The following is a 20,898-nucleotide window of genomic DNA, read 5'->3' on the forward strand; positions in this document are numbered from 1 at the left end:
CCGCTTTTTTTCTGACTGAATAAGTGTCCACATCCTCTTTCTTAGAACAGCTTCATAAAAGATTATGGTTATTAATTTTTTTCAATTCATCCCTAACTAGTGGAATTTTAGTTGCGTTATTATTGTCTAATAAAAACAGTGCTACTGTGGACATTCTGGTACATCATCTTGATGCTCTTTCCCTTTTTATATATTAACTATCTCCATTAGCTCTATTAATATTGTCAAGCACGTAATTTATAACTCCTAAAGTTACTGCATCACTGTCTAGTTAGTTTGCTGTATTCAAGCAAGTTTTCTCCACTTTTTGTGTGCATTGGTTTCCCGGTGCTGGGGGTCTTTGGGCAATACTGACGGAGAACCACTGCTAAGTGTGATATAAATGGTGTTAAGACGGTAAAAACGGTTCAATGGGAAAGTTCATTTCTCATAGAAAATACAAAATTTTTCAAAGCCTAGACTAAACCAGAAATTAGAATTAAGTTAATTAAAATTCTGTTGGGGTGCCTGGGTGGCTCAGTCGGTTAAGCGTCCAACTTTAGCTCAGGTCATGATCTCATGGTTCGTGAGTTCGAGCCCCATGTCAGGCTCCGTGCTGACAGCTCAGAGCCTGGAGCCTGCTTTGGTTTCTGTGTCTCCCATTCTCTCTGCCCCTCTCCTACTTGTGCTCCCAATCTCTTTCGAAAATAAACATTTAAAAAAATTTTTTTTAAATAAAATTCTGTTTAATTATTTTGAAATGGATGCCATTTAGTAGAGCATACTAATAAGAGACTAGGTGGTTATTTATTAGTGATAGGAAATTTTTTTCTGTGTTAAGACAAGCCAAGGTTTTGTATATATATACTACTTTAATGAATGCATTGTTCTAGATACTGTATTAAACAAATATTAAATGAGCTCACACATATATAGTATAGCTCTAATGCAAGCAAGCTCACCATATGTGTCGACTTTTTGAAATGGTTATATTGTAATGGTTAAGGGTGCAATTCTCCGGCTACACCTGAATTCACAGTCTGGCTTCATCATGTAGGGTTCTGTGCTCTTGGGCCAAAGTCCACTTAACTTTATGTTCCTCAATCTTTAATCTGTATATAACAAGAGAATAATGATAGTATATCTCTTAAATCTTTCCTTAAGAATTTAAAGAGTAAATATATGTAAAGTGCTTTAAACAGTGCAATTCTTATTGAGTCCTTACTATGCTATATGCCCTGGGGGAAGTAAATTAGGTAAGACAAAAATCCTTGCCCTCAAGTGGGTTTCTGCAACTTGAGTCTAAAGACATTTGAGAATGGTACGGGTTTATAATTTGGCGTAACTGAGTAGTCACAGGGTACAGTGAAAACATTTAGGGTGGGCCCTAGTTTTGAAGAGTATAAGTTTCCTAGGGGTAGAAATGGCTAAGCTAACACCTGAACAGGAAGGCGAGAGAAAGAAATTTTCAGATGGGCACAAGAAAGTCCATCTGTTTTAGGTACATTTGGGAACTGCAAACAGTTTGACAGGGCTGAGTCATAGAGTGATATGTGGGGAATAGGAGACACAACAGTAAATTGATGGGTAGAGGCCAGATGATAGAAATTCTGAGCTGCTATGCAAGAGTTTGGACTTTATCCTGAGGCCAGGGCATAGACATAGACATGGAAAGGTTTTGAACAGGAAAATGACATGATCAGATTAGAGTACTAAAAATGATAAATTTGATAAGAGGGGTAATGAGGTGATATCTTTGGCTATTTAAAAAGTAGAATGGACAGAATTTGCTGGCTGCCTGCTTTATGGTGGTAATGTAGCACATGGTTAAGGGTGTGGCCTTCTTGACCAGATGGGCTACGCATCTAACTTTTCCATTTATTGTGTGACCTTAGGCAAATCACTTCAGTTCTCTGAACTTCAGGCTTTATAAGATAAGATTGGCTAAGTGTCATCTAACTACAGATTTATCAAGGGAATTAAATGACATAATGAATACAAAGTGAGCGGCACAGTGTGTCTAGTGTATTACTACATCAGTAAATGTATACAATAACAGAATATTACTCAAAAATTTAAAAACCAGCCAGTTATGGTTAAGTGGTCAGGTCTAGTCAGACTCGGGTTTAAATCCCCACTCTGCCATTTACTACCTGTAGGACATTTCCTGTGCCTCAGTTTTAGTATTTGTAAGATGACGAAAATGATAGTGCCTCTCAAAGTGTTTGGTAAGGAAGATATGAGACAGTTGAGGCAAAGTGCCAGCATATTAATTCATTTAAACAGATTATTTATTGAGTATATGTGCCAGGCACTATTCTAGGCCCCGAGAAGAGACAGGCACAGTAATAAATAAAACAGCTGAAAACAGCACATGGAGCTTAACTATATCAAACATCTGGCACATACAAGTGTTAGGTATTCTATCTGTTACAAAGCATTATTCAAAGACAAGTTCTGTGGTCCTAATCTAAATTATTTCTATAATTTATATTGTAATAAAAGAGTAATATTCCATAAACATTTGTAATAGTAATAGGAAGACAGAGAGACACAATCCAAGATAACTCAGACATTGTAAAGACGCCAGGTATTGGAAAGGGGAAACACATATTTGAGGAAAGATTTGCTGATAAGACGATGACTGCATTAACACTTTCTTTTTCCCAGGAAAAGCTGGAAGCGTGCGCGGGCACCTGCCTGAAATCTTCCTAAGAAGGTGTGATTATAGCCTATTTGCTTAAACCACGTTAAAACATTTGAGGAACGACTTGGAAGAAAATAAACATTAGTTTCCTTCTTATAAGATAAGGTATGCAAACACCAGAGATTCCAGACATATTTATTTAGTTCAAATGCCTCTACTTACAACAGAATCTCGGGGGTTTGTGCACCGGATGTTTGAACAAAGACCTGATTAAGCATGGTGAAGCCTAGAATAGCGAGGCCCTGATCCTCCGTTGCTAAGGCAACCAACTCCGCGCTGGCCCAGAGGAGGTGGAACCTGAAACCTCGGTGACCCGGCGGGTGGCCACCTTCCTTTTGTGTGTGTGTGTGTGTGTGTGTGTGTGTGTGTGTGTGTGACCTGGGAGGGTAGCCACCTTCCTTCTGTGTGTGTGTGTGTGTGTGCGCGTGTGTGTTATGGGTGAGAATAGGCCAGGAATACAACGGTCAATGGGGATGCTAGATACGTTGCCTGCCTCTATTCTCGGTAGAGGGCGCTACAAAAGCAAGTTCCTCTAGAAACAGCAACCCCTCTTTCGCGCCTCACCGCCACAAAAGCGCCCAACACTCCCTTTCCCAGCTTACTTAATTTGGGCCGGAAAAGCCCCGCCCCCAGGGGAGAAAATAGCTCCACCTCCCAATAGCTTCTCGCGATCGTTGCGACGGAGCTAGCTATGGGTAACTTCCGGCCGCGACCGCTTCAGCTCTTCGGGGATTGGCCCGTTTCCACCGTCTGCGCTTAACTTCCTGTATGGGTTCCGGGGTTGCACGTGTGGAGAGGCCTAAAGACGCAGCGGGGATTTGGGCTTTGCTGGCGTTTTGGTAATAGTCATTTTCCCGGGGCTGGCAGCGTGCCGTCGTCACTCTTCTCTGGAGTGAGCGCCGCGCAGCTGCAACATGGTGAGCAAGCCTCGTTGTCTCGGGGACGGGGCGCTCTGGTTTTCCAGACGCCAGGCGGCTTCCTCTGGTGCCAGTGGCTACTGCGGCCAGGGTTTGGGACGGCTGGCCCAAAGGTGTGGGGAGGCGGCTTGGCGGCCCTGTGCCCGGTATGGGTCACCCTCACCACCCTGGGCATCCTTTGCAGTTTAGAGTGCTTCTCCCACGGCCAGGCCTCCCCGGGAAGTGGAAAGAAGAGAATGGCTTCCCATTTATTCCAAGGGGCCTAAAAAAGCCTGTGAACGCAAAACACACAAACGTATCACCCTGTGCTTTCTGCAGTCGGGAGGGGGAGTTGGCTGGTTTCTCCAGACGTTGGAATGCCAGTTGTCTGCTCATCGGGTGTTCTCGGCATAGGCAACTTGTGGGAGAGTCTAAGTTTGGGCCCGAAGCAAGGTGGCTTACTCAACTGGGATGATGCTTTCTCAGTTTAGGAAGTCAGAGTTAGGTAGGGTAATAAGAGTGTAGAAATGATGAATCTTACTGTAGTTGTGTAGTCCTGGTTTCACTTAATAGTTGGTACGCGCCGTGCATAAATTGCTGGAAATGGTCTTCCCCAGATTTTCTGTGGCAGGCTCCTCGTCATTCTGGTTCCACCTGTCGGGGACCTTCTCTGAGCACCCAGTCTAAAGTAACTGTTAGTCATTTGTAAGTTACTGTGTTTTATTTTCTTTACTTGAAATCTTTTTTTACTTATGGTTTGCTTGATAAGAGTAGGGACTGTGACCGTCTCATTGCTGTATCCCCAGAACCCATAACAAGGTTTGGCACAAAGTGCCATCAAATGTTTATCGAAGGAAGGTAAGTACAGATTTTCTCCAACATTGTTGATGTTGCTTACCACAGAAATGTGAGTTTTAAAAATCTGTTGACCCTTTATGTAACTTCCTGAAGGTGCCTATGTGGACTATGGTCTTTTTTATTCTTTTTCAACGGCTTATTCTGATTCCGTTGCTTTGAAGCCTCACAGGAAGAAGAAGCCTTTTATAGAGAAGAAGAAAGCTGTATCTTTTCACCTGGTCCACCGGAGCCAGCGAGATCCTTTAGCCGCAGATGAGACTGCACCCCAGAGGGTTCTATTGCCCACACAGAAAGTAGGTCCTGTTATATAGCCAATAAGTTTGCAGGCAGACTGTCAGATTTTAAATAAATTGTTAACCGCTGCTATTCTCAGACAACTGTGATCTTCTGGGAAACAAAATCTGTGACTTAATTTTCAGTAAATGTGCTGATTTTTACGTCTTGGGTATTTGATTGAGAGGATAAAGCATCTTTATTTGAGATGTTTAAATGAGCAAATGTTATAAAGTAACAGTGGATATTTACTAAACTAGCTACGGTGCTGCATGATTATTTAGGGCACATCTTTGCTTTCCTGTCATTTCAAAACCACGGACTCCCTTTTGGAGTGATGATAACCTCATCACTTTCCTCATGAATTAGCTTTAAAAAATGCCAGGAAACCTTTAAAAAGTTGACTTGATGATTGTCAGAGTGTCAGTGTTGGTAAATTTGATAGGAAGTCTTGGAGAACATTAACTGTATCTAGCTTTTTAGTAAAGCCTGCTTGTGTTGTATGTTGGGAAGGGTTTTTTTTGCATATAAATACTAGAAATTGTACTTACTTTTCAGGACCCTCTGGTCTTTTAACCCTCCAAGTACGTGATAAAATTCTGTGTGTGTGTGTTTCTTGGCCTGAATTTACAAAAAAAAAATTTTTAAGTTTTTAAATTAAAAAATTTTTAATGTTTTATTTATTTATTTATTTTTTCAACGTTTATTTATTTTTGGGACAGAGAGAGACAGAGCATGAACGGGGGAGGGGCAGAGAGAGAGGGAGACACAGAATTGGAAGCAGGCTCCAGGCCCTGAGCCATCAGCCCAGAGCCCGACGCGGGGCTTGAACTCACGGACCGCAAGATCGTGACCCGGCTGAAGTCGGACGCTCAACCGACTGCGCCACCCAGGCGCCCCAAAAAATTTTTAATGTTTTAAATTAAAAAGTTTTTAACGTTTTTTATTTATCTTTGAGAAAGAGAGAGACAGAGTGCCAGTGTGGGAGGGGCAGAGAGAGAGGGAGACACAGAATCCAAAGCAGGCTCCAGGCTCTGAGCTGTCAGCACAGAGCCCAACACTGGGCTGGAACTCATGAACTGCGAGATCATGACCTCAGCCAAAGTCAGACGCTTAACTGACTGAGCCACCCTGGTGCCTGGCTGAATTTTTTTAATTGAACTGTAGTTAGACATACAATGTTACATTACTTTCAGGTGTACAGCATAGTGATTTGACAAGTCTGTACGTTAAGCTGTGCTCATCACAAGCATAGTTACCATCTGTCACTGAACAATGCTATTATAGTACCATTGGCCATATTCCCTATGCCGTATCTTTTATTTCCACGACTTAACTCATTCTATAACTGGAAGACTGTATCTCCTGTTCCCCTTCACCCATTTGCCCATCCCCCCACACTCCCCTTTAGCAGTCATCAGTTTTGTTCTCTGTATTTATGGATCTGCTTCTGCTTGGTTTTTTTTTTTTTTCTTTTTTTAGATTCCACACATAAGTAAAATCATATATGTTTGTCTTTCTCTGACTTACTTTGTTTAGCATAATACTCTTTAGGTCTGTCCGTGTTGCAGTGGCAAGAACTCACTGTTTTTGTTTTTATGGCAGAGTGATACTCCATTGTGTGTGTATGTGTGTATATATATACACACTACATCTTTATCCGTTCCTCTGTCAGTGGACACTTGGGTTGTTTCCATATCTTGGTTGTTGTAAATAATGCTGCAGTCAACATGGGAGTCCATATATTTCTTTCAAATTAGTGTTTTCATTTTCTTTGAGTAAATCGTAGTGGAATTACTGGATTATATGATATTCCAATTAATTTTTTGAGGAACTCCATTCTCTTTTCCGCAGTGACTTCACCAGTTTATATTCCCACCAACAGTGCACGAGTGTTCCTTTTTCTCCACATTCTCGCCAGCACTTGTTCTTTTTTTTCTACCTTGGCTTGAATTGTTGCACAGAAATGTCTAGTAGAAGCAGTAATTGTTTTCATTCCATTTAACTTTTATATAGCACTTGGGTTTAGAATCTCTGTTTTTCCTGAGTTTTCAAGAATTCTTTGTCTCATTCTTATCAGCCACATCTTTCGTGTGCCATCTGCCTCCTATTCTGAAAGCTGTGTTCACCGGAAGGTTCCTGTGGCTTGTGCTTGGAAGAGGTGCTGATTCCATTTTGTTTATTATCCTAGATAAATGATGAAGAACGGCGAGCAGAACAGAGGAAGTACGGTGTGTTCTTTGATGATGACTATGACTATCTGCAGCACCTGAAGGAACCATCTGGGCCCTCAGAGCTGGTTCTCACAAGTGCCTTCAGTGCACCCAGCAGAAGAGACGAAAAAGGAGGAAGTTTAGACATTTCAGTAAGACTTTTTATCAATATGTGTGGGAGCGAGTGAAGAAACCACCATTTATAAATCAAGATAACTAGGGCAAGAAATGGTGTCAATCTGAACACAAAAATAAGCCACGCTCTCACTTGAAATCATGTATGTGTGTGCGCATAGGAGACAGTAGGCTTCCTGTTCTCTGGTGACAGCGGTTGGAAGTTGCAGCCTTTGACGGGGTTAGAACCTTTCATTAGTAGATGTAGTCATGTTAGAAAGCACCTTTCAATAGAGGAAAAGCAGCTGACGTTCTATGCGTTAACTAGTGTCACAAACTGTCTTCTAAGGTAGAACATAATTTTTGTGGAATGTTCAGATCTTTAACAGTTGTAAAAAGCTGTAGGCTGACCAGAAGAGAGTAGAGGCAATAGATATCATAATGAAGTTTCTGATACTCTTCTCAACAAAAATGCGGTGTACTTTAATTTTTTCTTTAAAGTATAAGCTAGAGCACATATTTCTGTGAAATTAGTATTACTAAGTTCTGTTTCCTTGTTTATGTTCAGGATACTCGTGTCATATGACTTTATCTTTTTATTTAGTATTAGTATACAGTAAATTTTCCTGTGAAACTTTTATATCACCTGACACTTAAAAAAAGCTATTGATTTATTGGGTTTGTTGACAAAAAGAAGAGTTAAAAAGGGCACGAATTTCTCCTGCTTCTCATTCTTCAATCCTGTCATGGTCTAGGTATTGTTTTCCTCAGTGAAGTGCGATCATAGCTCCTTCGGTCTATAGCTTGTTGCTTAAGGAGAGTCAAAGGGGTTGCATTTCAGGGTATCATCCCAAAGGAAGGTAATAACTGCAGCTGCTCTCGTTCACTCCCTAGGTTGTAGCTCTCTTGTAAGGCTCCATAGTCCACTCCACAGCCCTGTCCCACTCGGCTGTGTCCCACAGCCCACTCTCACATCTCTGTCCTAATAGAACCAACTTCTGTACTGCTTCTTTCCCAAGGTGATCTTACTATCAGGAGTAGGGTAGGTATCTTACTGGCTCACCTCCTTCCATGACCCAGTGAGGGAGGGAAGAGGGTCTGGTAGTGCTTCAGCTTTATCTTTTTTTTTTTTTTTAATGTTTCTTTATTTTGGGAGACAGAGTGAGAGGGAGACACAGAATCCAAAGCAGGCTCCAGGCTCTGAGCTGTCAGCACAGAACCCAATGAAGGGCTCAGATCCATGAACTATGAGATCATGACCAGAGCTAAAGTTGGATGCTTAACTGACCGAGCTACCCAGGTGCCCCTTGCTTCAACTTTATTTTAGGGAGAAAAGTCTTAATAAAGTTCCTACATTTTTCTGGCTGAATTGTATTGGCTTTTAAAAGATTAGCTTTTTAAGAGGCACCTGGATGGCTCTGTTGGGCTTTGGCTCAGGTCATGATCTCGCGGTTCACGCGTCTCAGCCCCACGTCGGGCTCTGTGTTGACAGCTGCAGAGCCCAGAGCCTGCTTCTGATCCTGTGTCTCTCTGCCCCTCCCCCACTCATGCTCTGTCTCTGTCTCTCAAAAATGAATAAATTGTTAAAAAGTTAAAAAAGATTAGCTTTTGAAAGATTAAGTTTTAATCCTCAGTTAATTTTGGGTAAAAGTAATCACTGTCTAATTGGCTTTGTAAGAGAATAATGCTCTTAAATGGACGCTTCAGTGATATTTACAAGGGTGAGTGAATTCTATTTAAAAACAAAAATACCATCTGTTTTCTGTAGCATGATGCAAAAATATGGATGAGTCCTTTGTGCTTTTTTGATTTTAAAGTATTTTGTAACAAACTGCCAAAGTTGAGTAAACCAGAAATATTGAATAAACCCTAGAAACAGGAAATGAAGCAGTACAGAAGTAGTCCTGTGTGAGCAGCTCGATTGTCACATGAAGGAAAGGAGGTCCTGCTGTGGTGGAAAGCAGCTGGGCAAACTCAGCAGAGTTCACAACTACTGCAACCAATAAAAACATACACATTTTTTTAAATGTTTACTTTTATTTATTTTGAGAGAGAGTGAGCACGAGCAGGGAGGGGTAGAGAGAGACAGTCCTAAGCAGGCTCTGTGCCATATCAGTGCAGAGCCCGACAAGAGGCTCAATATCACAAACTGAGATCATCACCTGAGCCGAAATCAAGAGTCATGCGCTTAACCGACTGAGCCAGCTAGGTGCCTCCACCTTTCTTTATTAAGAACGTAATCCCTAAACTCTGTGATTGTGATTCTTTGACTGTTTTTCAAAATTCGAAAAATACCTCCAAAGGTGAATTCACTAAACACAAGCTGATCCTCCCTTTTATCTTTTTAAGGTTTATTCATTTTTCAGAGGCAAAGTGTGAGTGGGGGAGGGGCACAAAGAGAAGGAGACAAAGAATCTGAAACAGGATCCAGGCTCTGAGCTGTCAACACAGATCCCAACATGGGGCTCAAACTCATAGACTAGCAAGATCATGACCTGAGCTGAAGTTGGAGGCTTAATGGACTGAGCCACCCAGGTGCCCCTGATCCTTTTTTTTAATCCCACCTTCCAAGAATAATCAGAATATCTTACAAACAAAACAAAACTACATACATATTTTATAATTTTTAAAAAGTAATTTATCAAAAGTCATTAAATTGTGCACTTTAAGTGGCTGAATTGTATCATATGTTAATCCTATCTCAGTAAAGCTGTTTTTTCTTTAAAAAAAGAACTCTGTAGCAGAAACCAGATCTTTTCCTATACTTTATGCCACCAAGAAGTGCCTTTTGGAAGCTAAGTTTGCTTGGTGTGCACTACTCCATAGCTTTTACTCATGCTCCCTCAGGGGTTTCCAGTTTCACATGCTCCATGAGCCAGCGAGAACCAACATCTCAGCTATCTGCCTGCTACTAGACTGAGGATATGGTGGGTGATGAGGTACATGAGACAGATAACATGTGACCCTCACATTGGTAACTATTTGATTGAAAAAAGATCAAACAGAGCATAAGGACCAGTCAGTTATATGTGCCAGCGTAAGTGGAGGTATTTGTGTGGTATGAAGAATGAAAGAGATTTCACCCAAAGGAAAGTTCTGGGAAAGTGATCAAGAAGGCCTTCATGGAGGAGGGTGAAACTGAGCTGGACACTAAAGGGTGGGTCGTATTGAAGAGAGGAAGGAAACATTCCAGTTAGAAGGAGCATAGGTAGTAGTTGGATCAGTGTGTGACATGTGTGCTCCATAAATTACTTTGGATTATCCCATGATGTGAGGAACTGGACCTGAGTTACATGGTGGTCATCTTACCAGAGGTACTGAGTAACAGTAATTTGGATACGTAGAATAGGCCTGGATTTTACAGACCCTGAAAATCAGGAGTGAAAAATCAAAACCCATTACAAGTTTGAGAAGGTCACCTTATAAAATATTACAGGAGTGTTAATCTGGAAGTGATGTGAAGGTTGGATTAGGTTTGGACTAGCTAAACAGTGGTGGTAGTAATCTACATCTTGGTTAGCCATGAGCAAGATGGTGCCTGAAAGACTGATGTGAAATCACTTTATTCAAGAGAGTTCAAAGGGTTCTAGGGATGGAGAGATGATTTATGACCATCCCAGGATTTAAGATACCCAGTTCAGGGAAATGCTCTGCTATTAACCAGAAATTGGCATGTTATCTTGGTTTAAGAGGGAAAAGATTAAATTTTGAGACGCGGACAGTGGCATTGCAAAATCTGGATTTGAATCCCAGAACTTCACTTGAGCACTTTGAGGCGGGCATGGCATTTGATCTTTCTTAGCTTTTGTTGACTAAAACATGCTGATATCTCATGAGCATTAAATGGAATAATACTGGAGAACACTTTGAAGTATTGCTTTGAAGCTGCTTGTTGCTTCAGCTGATGGAATATACATGTTTAAGATATTTAACTGGAGCATAAGTGAGAGAGAATGCAGGATATAGTTGTATTTTCCTGGGACTGCCATAGCAAATTACCACACATTACCACTGGGTGGCTTAAAACAACGGAAATGTAATCTGTCACAGCTCTGGAAGTCAGAAGTCCAAAAGTAACCTTTCGACAGCATTGCTTGCATTGTGGGGGCTCAGGGCAAGAACACTGTCCCACACCTAGCTCCTCGCTCTTGGTGGTTACCAGCAATCCTTGGTGTTCCTTGGCTTTCGTAGACCCATTGCTCCAGTCCACTTGAATCTTCACATGGCATTCTGCCCTGTGGCTTCGTGTCATCACATGGCCTTCTTACAGGGACACACCAGTCTTTTTTTTTTTTTTTTTTTTTTTTTTTTTTTTAATTTTTTTTTTCAACGTTTATTTATTTTTGGGACAGAGAGAGACAGAGCATGAACGGGGGAGGGGCAGAGAGAGAGGGAGACACAGAATCGGAAACAGGCTCCAGGCTCTGAGCCATCAGCCCAGAGCCTGACGCGGGGCTCGAACTCACGGACCGCGAGATCGTGACCTGGCTGAAGTCGGACGCTTAACCGACTGCGCCACCCAGGCGCCCCAAGGGACACACCAGTCTTGATGAATTAGGGCCCACCATAATCTACTGTCACTTCATCTTAACTAATTACATCTGCAAGGATCCTATTTCCAAATGAGGTCACATTCTGAGCTATTGGGTGGACAAGAATTTGGGGTGGGGGGAGGACACTTCAACCCAGTTCAGAAGTATTTCTGAATCTAACCATTGTGTAATTTCTCTTTCAAGACCACGGGAATTCAGTTGCCTTCATCAGTATTTGCATCAGAGTTTGAGGAAGATGTTGGATTGTTGAATAAAGCCGCTCCTGTTTCAGGTGTGCTTGATTTCTTGAACTTCTCAAGTGATTTGATCTGTGTTTTACAAACAAAGCATAGTAATGATAGTTTTTCTGTCTCTGATAAAGTGATGAAACAATTTGAGATGTGTGTAAATTCAGATTAGCAGTCATCAGGAAAGGATGAGTGAACAGGATACTTTTCTTTCATTGCCATCAAATTCTTAGTCTTTGAAGTTCCTTTTTGGAGAGGAAAGTCAGAAAACTGTTTTTGGAGATCCAGTAGGGGAATTTTAACCTGGACCTAGCCTCTTGCAGTGGAAATGATGACATTCGGTTAGCCTTAACATGTATATAGACTTGGGGGCGCTTGGGTGGCTTAGTTGGGTGAGCATTCGACTCTTGATTTCGACTAAGGTCATGATCCCAGGGTTGTGGGATTGAGCATGGAACCTGCCTGAGATTCATTCTCCCTCCCTCTCCCCCCTGCTCATGCACTCTCCCTCTCTCTCAAAAACAACAAAACAACCCCCCCAAACATACTTATGATAGACTAAATCTGCTTTCAGAATTTCTCCCAAGAGTGTATTTTATGGAAGTCCATTTTACCATCTGTTGCAGATACACTGAAAAGTTGTTTTATTTATTTTTACTATCAACATTGTATTTTAGAACAAACAGAAGTGATGTTTGGTATTTTCTGTTGAATTGTCTTAATTGAGTAATATTTGCCTTGTAGCATTCATTCATTCGTTCATTCCACAGATTTTTGAGTTACCACTATATGATGGGCTCTGGGCTTAAACCAGAATAAAGCATAATATCTGACTTCAGGGAATTTATTATGAGTTGGGAAAGATGGATAATAAAGAAGAAATTACAGTTAATCGTGCAAGTGAATAAATGGTTTAGGTAATAGTGGGCAAGTTGTCCTGGAGAAAATGGTGTCTGTTATTTCTTAAGTAGAAGTTAGGCAGGTGGATGAGGAGGGGGGTGGGAAGGAGAGGATATTCTAAACAGGAAGCTGCATGTGCAAAATTGAGAGAACATGAATACAGGAAACCATATTTTAGCATGCCTAGAATGAGGCAAGAATTAGTATGAAATGAGGCTGGAGAGTCCAGCAGGGGCCATGTTATGAGGGGGGGTTGGAATGGAAGCCATGTCAGTTTACAAGTTTGAACTTGAGGTTTTTCATAGACTCTATTTTTACACACAGAAGACCATAGCTGAAGAAACAGGATTTATTAAACTCTCCTAGGCTAGAAGTTTAACAGGCCACACATACTTAGAGTTACTTTTTTTTAAGCTTATTTATCTTGAGAGAGAGAACAAGCACACACGTGCCAGGGAGGGACAGAAAGAGAGAGAGAGAGAGAATCCCAAGAAGGCTCCATACTGTCAGTGCATAGCCCAATGTGGGACTCCAACCCACAAACTGTGAGATCACCACCTGAGCTGAAATCCAGTTAGACATTTAACCCACTAGCCACCCAGATGTCCCAATTTGAGTTACTTCTTACAGGTGAATTTAAAACCTGATTCTAACTGCAGGTGTATGCTGTGAATTTTATAAGTAGACGAAGTTTAATATAGTCTGTAATGCAAGAGGTTTTATGATTTGAGTACTGAAACCAGAGGTATTGTTTCCCTATCTCCTCCCATTCAACCCTCTCTATGTCTGTTCCACACTAGACTGAACTTAAAGTTTTTTTAATTTTTCTTTTTTAAAAATTTTTTTCAATGTTCATTTATTTTTGAGAGACAGAAGCATGAGTGGGGGAGGGGCAGAGAGAGAGGGAGACACAGAATCTGAAGCAGGCTTCAGGCTCTGAGCTGCTGGCGCAGAGCCTGACGCGGGGCTCGAACACACGAACTGGGAAATCATGACCTGAGCTAAAGTTGGATGCTTAACCAACTGAGCCACCCAGGTGCCCCTGAGCTTAAAGTTTTTAATCATTTTTTTAATCCTCAATACATTGATAGGTAGAATGTGGCATAGAATAGGTACTCAGATTATGTTACAGAAAGGAATGCTGTTTTCTTGGGAATTAGTGCTCAGTTTTTGTTTTCCTTCTAGGACCTCGACTGGATTTTGATCCTGACATCGTTGCGGCTCTTGATGATGATTTTGACTTTGATAATCCAGACAATCTGCTTGAAGATGATTTTATTCTTCAGGCCAATAAGCCAACAGAGGAAGATGGAATGGATATACAGTACGTGTTGTTTCTTTCAAATTGGGAATGACCTGACTGTTGGTTCTTCTGTAGGGTGGTATCTATAGAATGTTAAAACTGCAAGAGACCTTTGAGAACATTTAATGTGAGGCTTTTGTATTTTAGAGCAGAAAATGTGAGACTTGAGGTCTTTACAAATTGACCATAGGTGGGGCTAAAGTCCAAGTTGCCTGATTGCTGGTTCATTACTTTTCCAGCCATACCAGACAGGTCAGGCAGCACAGCTGTTCCTGCCTTAAACAGGAATCCTCCCTGAAATACCCTCAAATTTTACTTGTGTAAAGTCATTTGGTTCTGTTGTTTCTCAAGTTGTTTTGACAGTTAATTTATGACTCTGACTTTAGGAAATCTGAGGCTGAAGATGACAGTGAGTGGGAAGATGTGGATGATGAGAAGGAAAGAGGTAGAGATGACGATAACTATGGCTCTGCGGGCTCATCAGATGAGGCCATGTCTGTCCCTGGAAAACCTCCTGGGGCTGTAGAAAATCATTTGTTCTGGGAAGAGGAAACTAAAAGTCGCTTTACTGAGTATTCTATAACATCCTCAGTCATGAGAAGAAATGAACAGCTGACTCTTCATGATGAGAGATTTGAGAAGGTAAGGTTCCCAGATAAGGAACCTTTTGATACTGGTTCCTGGTAAATTTCTTATGACATCGGAACTCAAAGCCAAAACTTTCAACATTAGAAATCGCCTGTCTTATTAAAACAGATCACAAAACCATCCTAGTTTTAATTCTGGAAAGAATGCATATAGATCTGAGACAGCTGATAGAACTTCCTGACTTTCCTTAGAGAGGTTTGTTATTTTGATAATGAGAGTCTGACTCCAATCCCCAAGATTATGCTGTTTTCCTCAAGCATTGGCCTGAGCATAAACAAAATTCCATTACTTTTCTGTTTTTTTGTGTATGTTTGTTCACTGATATAGCCCCAAGTCTAATGTGGTATCTGGCATATGGTAGGAATTCAGACTGTTCAGCAAATGATGAATGGGTGGATGGTTGGTTTCCTTTAGAGTGAATCTTAAAGGTTCTAACTTTGCTACCTTTTCACTAAGTACCAGTAGGTGAATTGTTACTACAAATAACCTCACTCTTCAGGATTCACATCATCCCATTTACTCTTAACAGAGTTTGAATAATACAGTAAACATCTAAACAAGAATGAAATTTGTAACTAAGCCCCCTTAAAGTCTGCATAATCACTGAATTTGAAAGCATCTGTAGAATCTGAAGTAAAGATTTCTACCTAGCATTGTTCTCTAAGCTGGACAGAGTGATCATCTTTCACTTTCATTAAATGGCAGCCTATTTTCCATCTAAGTGTAAGTCTTAAAGTACTGGGTAGAATGTCTTCCACATAACATTGTAATGGTGCTTGTGATCTCATGGTAGTGCTTAAGTAATTGTGTAGAAAGGAAATTAATGTAAAAACCAGGGCGCTTAGCTGACTGAGTTGGTGGAGCCTGCGACTCATGATCTCAGGGTTGCGAGTTCAGGTCCCACCTTGGGTGTAGAGATTACCTGTAAAAAAACTTTAAAAAAAAAAGTAACATTTTAAATGCTGTAGTTTTAAAACATTTTTTTTCATGGTATCTTTTCTCTTTATATACAAGTTTTATGAGCAGTATGACGATGATGAAATTGGAGCTCTGGATAATGCTGAATTGGAAGGTTCCATTCAAGTAGACAGCAATCGCTTAGAGGAAGTCTTGAATGACTACTATAAAGAGAAGGCAGAGAAGTACGTGCCTCTTCCTTGTTCACTTACTTTTTTTTCACTTTCATTTTTCTGCATGTTTTCTTACGGTCTTAATGGATTTCCATCCATCATTAAAATAGTGTTTATTGTCTCAAATGGAGGGTAGACTCAGCTCAAGACAAAGTAGTATTTTCTAGCTCTTAGTTCCAAAAAGTTTTTAAAAACCATAGCAGAGATAAAAGATGAAAACCAAAGTATAATTGTTTTGCAAGGGTCAGATCCTTGAGAGAGATGGTCTTTAGATTTCTGAAAACATTATTTTCAAATTGAGGAAATCTATTGGATTCAATAAAGCTGAATTTCTCTAGAGAGTGAGTAGGTAAGGATTCTTTCTGTCTTTATTTCTATTTTTTATAGAAGGAAGGGTGATGATTAGATATTGGGTACCAGAGGACCAGAGTTCTAAGTCCATAGTTGAGAGGATACAAGAATGAAAGGAGCATCTTGGTTACGGGGAACACTGCCCATGTCAAAAGAACATTCTGAGAGCTTTACTTGATAGGATTATTTTATTGAGAGAAACAAAGTGTTAATGAACGAGGAGACTTCATACCTGAAGTTGGTATGGAGCTCGGAGGCATGACAAGCAGGGTGACTTTTCTTTTTTTCATTTTCAAATAAAGTTTTTAGTTCAACATCTGAATCTAGAAAATCACCCAGTCAGAATCTATATTGAGAAAATGGTATGTTTCCTTCAGTGTTGACTCACATTTTGATATTGAGGTTCAGAAGCTGACTGTAACTTTGGGTGGGAACATACTGAGAACCACTTTCTTTATGGCTCTGACCTGAGAGTCAACAATTGAAGGGCTTGAGGGTTAGAGTGGGGAGGTGCAAGATCACATTCCACTTGGAGAATAAGGTGGTGCTTTTAGCCTCCTTGGCTGAAGAATTCTGACTTCTGATTATGTATGCTCTTCTTCTCATCTTTCTGAAGTGCCAGGCATTCTGAGAAGTTGATTTTTATGGCTCATAGAAAAATAAGAATTTGTCTCTCCAGCCATATTAGTATAACTTTATGGCCAAATATTTGGCAAATCAACATCCATATTGAGGGGCGCCTGGGTGGCGCAGTCGGTTAAGCGTCCGACTTCAGCCAGGTCACGATCTCGCCGTCTGTGAGTTCGAGCCCCGCGTCGGGCTCTGGGCTAATGGCTCAGAGCCTGGAGCCTGTTTCCGATTCTGTGTCTCCCTCTCTCTCTGCCCCTCCCCCGTTCATGCTCTGTCTCTCTCTGTTCCAAAAATAAATAAACGTTGAAAAAAAAAAAATTAAAAAAAAAAAAAACATCCATATTGAGGTGATTTTTCTGCGAGAAACTAATGAAGTGTTTACGTCTGCTGGAAGGGTCTCCTTTTCCGTGATCCCTATCACTTGCAGATCCTATGGTGGAACAAGGGCTACATATATTGAGTGAATTGTTTGATCACTTTGGAGAGACAGATTGGGTAATAACTTTTCGAGGCTTTAAGAAGACCATGTTTTAGGAAAGCTGCCATCTTGTTTATTGTAACCTTGCAGAGATCTCTTTTCTCTCAGCGGAATGAACGTTGGGGCTGGGGAGAGCTGGGATTTTTTTCAAATGCTATTGTTTCTGGGGCGCCTGGGTGGCTCAGTCGGTTGGACGTCCAACTTCGGCTCAGGTCATGATCTCACAGTTTGTGTGTTCGAGCCCCACGTAGAGCTCTCTGTTGACAGCTCAGAGCCTGGAGCCTGCTTCAGAGCCTATCTCCCCCTCTCTCTGCCCCTTCCCCACTCTCACTCTGTCTTTCAAAATAAAGGTACACACACACACACACAAATTTGAAATACTGTTGTTTCCATAGCTCGTCAAACATCCATACCAGTTTTAGTAACATACAGTATAATAATGGGTGGTGTTTTGTTTTTCCCTCTTTTGCTGCCTTTTTCAAAAACTCAATCAAAAGTTGTGTAAAACTGAATACTCTGGAACCCTTTGAGGATCAGGACCTGCTAATGAATGAACTGGATGGGTCTGAGGAGGAAGAGATTGTTACTGTAGTTCTTGAAGAAGCTAAAGAGAAGTGGGATTGTGAATCTATATGTAGTAAGTATTTTGGTGTCCTTTTTACTGATAAAGGTATGGTAGTGATTTTAAAGTATTAAATACATCAGTATTTTGAAGAAGTATGTTTTCTGTGAAAATGATTTAGAAAAAGTAATATTCCTGTTACTAAGTTGCAAAAAATTTCAAAACATCTGTAATAAGAGAGACTCTGCCATTTTGGCCCCCATGCTATAATAACAGAGACTTCATTAAAGTATGAAAAGATCAAAGTTGGGAAGATGGTAGGAACTCAGTAATGTTTTCTGAATTGAAAGTGTTCGTATCGATACGTGTTTATTTGGTTTTTTTTAAAGGTACATACTCCAATTTATATAACCATCCGCAAATTATCAAGTATCAACCAAAGGTAAGTCTTGGTGTCCTAAGCTACTTGAAGTATGCAATGCAGAAAACAGTGGACGAATCATTTTTTCACGGTAGCTGTATCCTTTTGTGGCTGGAAACACTATTGGGAAGAGCAACACATGATATGTCATTAGTGAGCTGTGTGTGTGTGTGAGCTCTTTTTTAATAGGAATGGGAAATGACCTTAGTATGATTTTTGTTTTTATTTCAGCCCAAACAAATCCAAATATCTTCTAAAACAGGAATACCTCTCAATGTCTTACCTAAGAAAGGACTCACAGCAAAGCAAGTTGAAAGAATGCAGATGATTAATGGCAGTGATCTGCCAAAGGTGTCAACCCAACCTCGATCTAAAAACGAAAGCAAAGAAGATAAAAGAACGAGAAAGCAGGCTATAAAAGAGGAACGCAAGGTGAAGTACTTTTCTCAAATGGAAGATTTACAAAGAGCTTATGGGGGCAGTGGTCATAGAGATTTTCTTTTGTAAAATTAGTCTCGTTTGTTTGAAGATTTGAATAACACTAATGTATTCTTATACAGGAACGGAGAGTGGAGAAGAAAGCTAACAAATTAGCCTTCAAACTGGAGAAAAGAAGGCAGGAAAAGGAATTGTTGAACTTGAAGAATAATGTTGAGGGTCTCAAGCTATGACAGTAGAACATTTAGGAAAAGGTGCCTTCCCCATTGGGGCTCTTTGTTATGTTCAGTAATGTACAAGGATCTTCAAAGAGACAAAACTATGTAATCTGCCATTTTTACTAGCAAGTATTTATACTACCAAGTTTTCTGTGCCATCTGTCTTGTAAATATTGTAACATATAAAAAATATTATAAACGTAGAATATGCTCTGAAATAAATGATGTCACAAATGTGAAATGTTTGGATGAGTTGAAGGAAAACATCTTCATAATGTAAATGGAATTGGTGTATTCTTCATTTATTTGTATGATTGTCCCAGCTGTCTTTTGCAGATGTTCTCAAATATTTCTTTGAAACCTCTCCACTCCTTTTCAGGATTTAAGTGGTTTAATTTGCTGTATGTAGAAAAGTGACCCCAATAAACCCCATTTTGAAATGCTAAGTGGTAAGAGTTTTCCTGAGAAGATTCCACTGGTAAGAAACTAAGTTTCCCCTGCTGTATGCAAAGGCCTATTTCAAAAGGATGGTAAAACTGAATATTAAGGTTGTTGAGACTCAATTACTGGATGACTGACTTTTGGAATTTAGGAACAGTGAAGACAGGAAGTAGAAGAAGAAATAATGAAGAAAACTTCCTTGGCTTCAGTAAGTACCTGGCTCAAAATCAGAAATATTTATTTCAGTTTAAACCAGAAAGTTTGTCTTTCAAACATTATTTAATGCTTGGAATCGTTCATATTTGATTAAAAGACATAGTTGAAAACTTTCCTTGTTTTTTTGGTGAGGTTTTTGTTTTGTTTTGTTTTGTTTTTGGTTTCCCCTGTAAAACCTCTTCACGGCTCAAGCAATGACACCATCACAATTGTTAATTATTTGGTAAACTGTGACTTCCTTGCAACAGATGAGTTGTTAGTGACCCTTGTTCCTGTGTCCATGACTAATGTGTTATCTGGACTGTTCTGGGAAAAAAAAAAAATCCGTGGACACTGTTGGTCTGAGTTGGGAACAGAATGGCTGAGACAGAAGCGTTTTTAGCCGGTGAGCTGCATTTGGTAACTAAATTATTAGAAAGGCTTTTCTATAATTCATTTGATTACAACGTTTCCAAACTTGGTGGGTGTTATTTTGTTCTGTTTGTTTTAAATTGTAAATCTGGGTACTCAAGGATTTTTAAGAGCTGTGAAAACCAGTAGCATTAGGTACTCAACCAGCACTGATACTCAGCAGAAGAGCTTGTCTTTATAGAAATAGACTGACTGGGGAGTGTATGTTTAAGTGTCAGTCTGCAGAAGCACAAGGTCAAGTGATGGTTTATGTTAATAACTCTGTGAATGTATTAAATCCTGACAAGATTGACCATTTATTTTGGTAGCTATCTCAGTTGAAGGTATTAAAACCAGCAAACCATCAAGAATCTTAGACTTGGAATATTATTTTGACTTGATATTATTCAGATTCCTAAGGAGCCTCTTTTTTTACACCATATATATATATATACACCATATATATATATATATATATATATATATATATACACCATATATATATATATATATATATTTTTTTTTTAAGTTTGAGAGGGATAGAGAACAAGAGCAGGGGAGGGGCAGAGAGAGAGGGAGACAGAGAATGCATCCCAGCAGACTCTCCGCTGCCAGTGAAGAGCCTGATGCGGGGCTTGAACTCAACTGTGAGATCATGACCTGAGTCGAAACCAAGAGTCAGATACTTAACCCACTGAGCCACCCAGGTGCCCCACCTTAGGAGCTTCTCATATCACTTCACTTGATTCAACACATTTAAATCAGCACATGTTATATTTTGCAGTCAAGGAAAGGTGACTACAAGCCATGAATCTTGCTGACGTATTATTGTGACTTAGGCTGGTTATCCTCCAAATTTAAAGATCATCTTTCTATTCTAGAGAGCAAAATTTACATATTTTGGGTTATTGTGTAAAATTTTGGAGTATTTATGATTTGAGTTATTTATAAA

General features: G+C 40.2%; 2 protein-coding genes across 3 annotated transcripts in view; both read left to right on the forward strand.

The window, feature by feature from the left end:
- Nucleotides 1-3,405: 3,405 nt before the first annotated feature.
- On the forward strand, nucleotides 3,406-19,345 carry LTV1 (LTV1 ribosome biogenesis factor). Its single transcript, XM_045499888.1, has 11 exons — nucleotides 3,406-3,603; nucleotides 4,602-4,733; nucleotides 6,905-7,078; nucleotides 11,777-11,864; nucleotides 13,906-14,044; nucleotides 14,410-14,665; nucleotides 15,686-15,813; nucleotides 17,758-17,897; nucleotides 18,212-18,264; nucleotides 18,475-18,675; nucleotides 18,804-19,345. The coding sequence occupies exons 1-11, from the start codon at nucleotides 3,601-3,603 to the stop codon at nucleotides 18,912-18,914; spliced, it is 1,425 nt and encodes a 474-aa protein (XP_045355844.1). The 5' UTR covers nucleotides 3,406-3,600; the 3' UTR covers nucleotides 18,915-19,345.
- Nucleotides 19,346-19,461: 116 nt separating this feature from the next.
- ZC2HC1B (zinc finger C2HC-type containing 1B) overlaps nucleotides 19,462-20,898 on the forward strand; it is a 41,596-nt gene continuing 40,159 nt past the window's right edge. For both annotated transcript variants that reach the window (XM_045499893.1, XM_045499892.1), the window contains exon 1: nucleotides 19,462-19,941. In XM_045499893.1, the coding sequence (XP_045355849.1) occupies nucleotides 19,914-19,941 (28 nt within the window). In that variant the 5' untranslated portion in view covers nucleotides 19,462-19,913. The remainder of the gene's footprint in view (nucleotides 19,942-20,898) is intronic.

This window comes from Leopardus geoffroyi, chromosome B2 (genome assembly GCF_018350155.1).
Source record: "Leopardus geoffroyi isolate Oge1 chromosome B2, O.geoffroyi_Oge1_pat1.0, whole genome shotgun sequence".
In the NCBI taxonomy this organism is placed as follows: Eukaryota; Metazoa; Chordata; class Mammalia; order Carnivora; family Felidae; genus Leopardus; species Leopardus geoffroyi.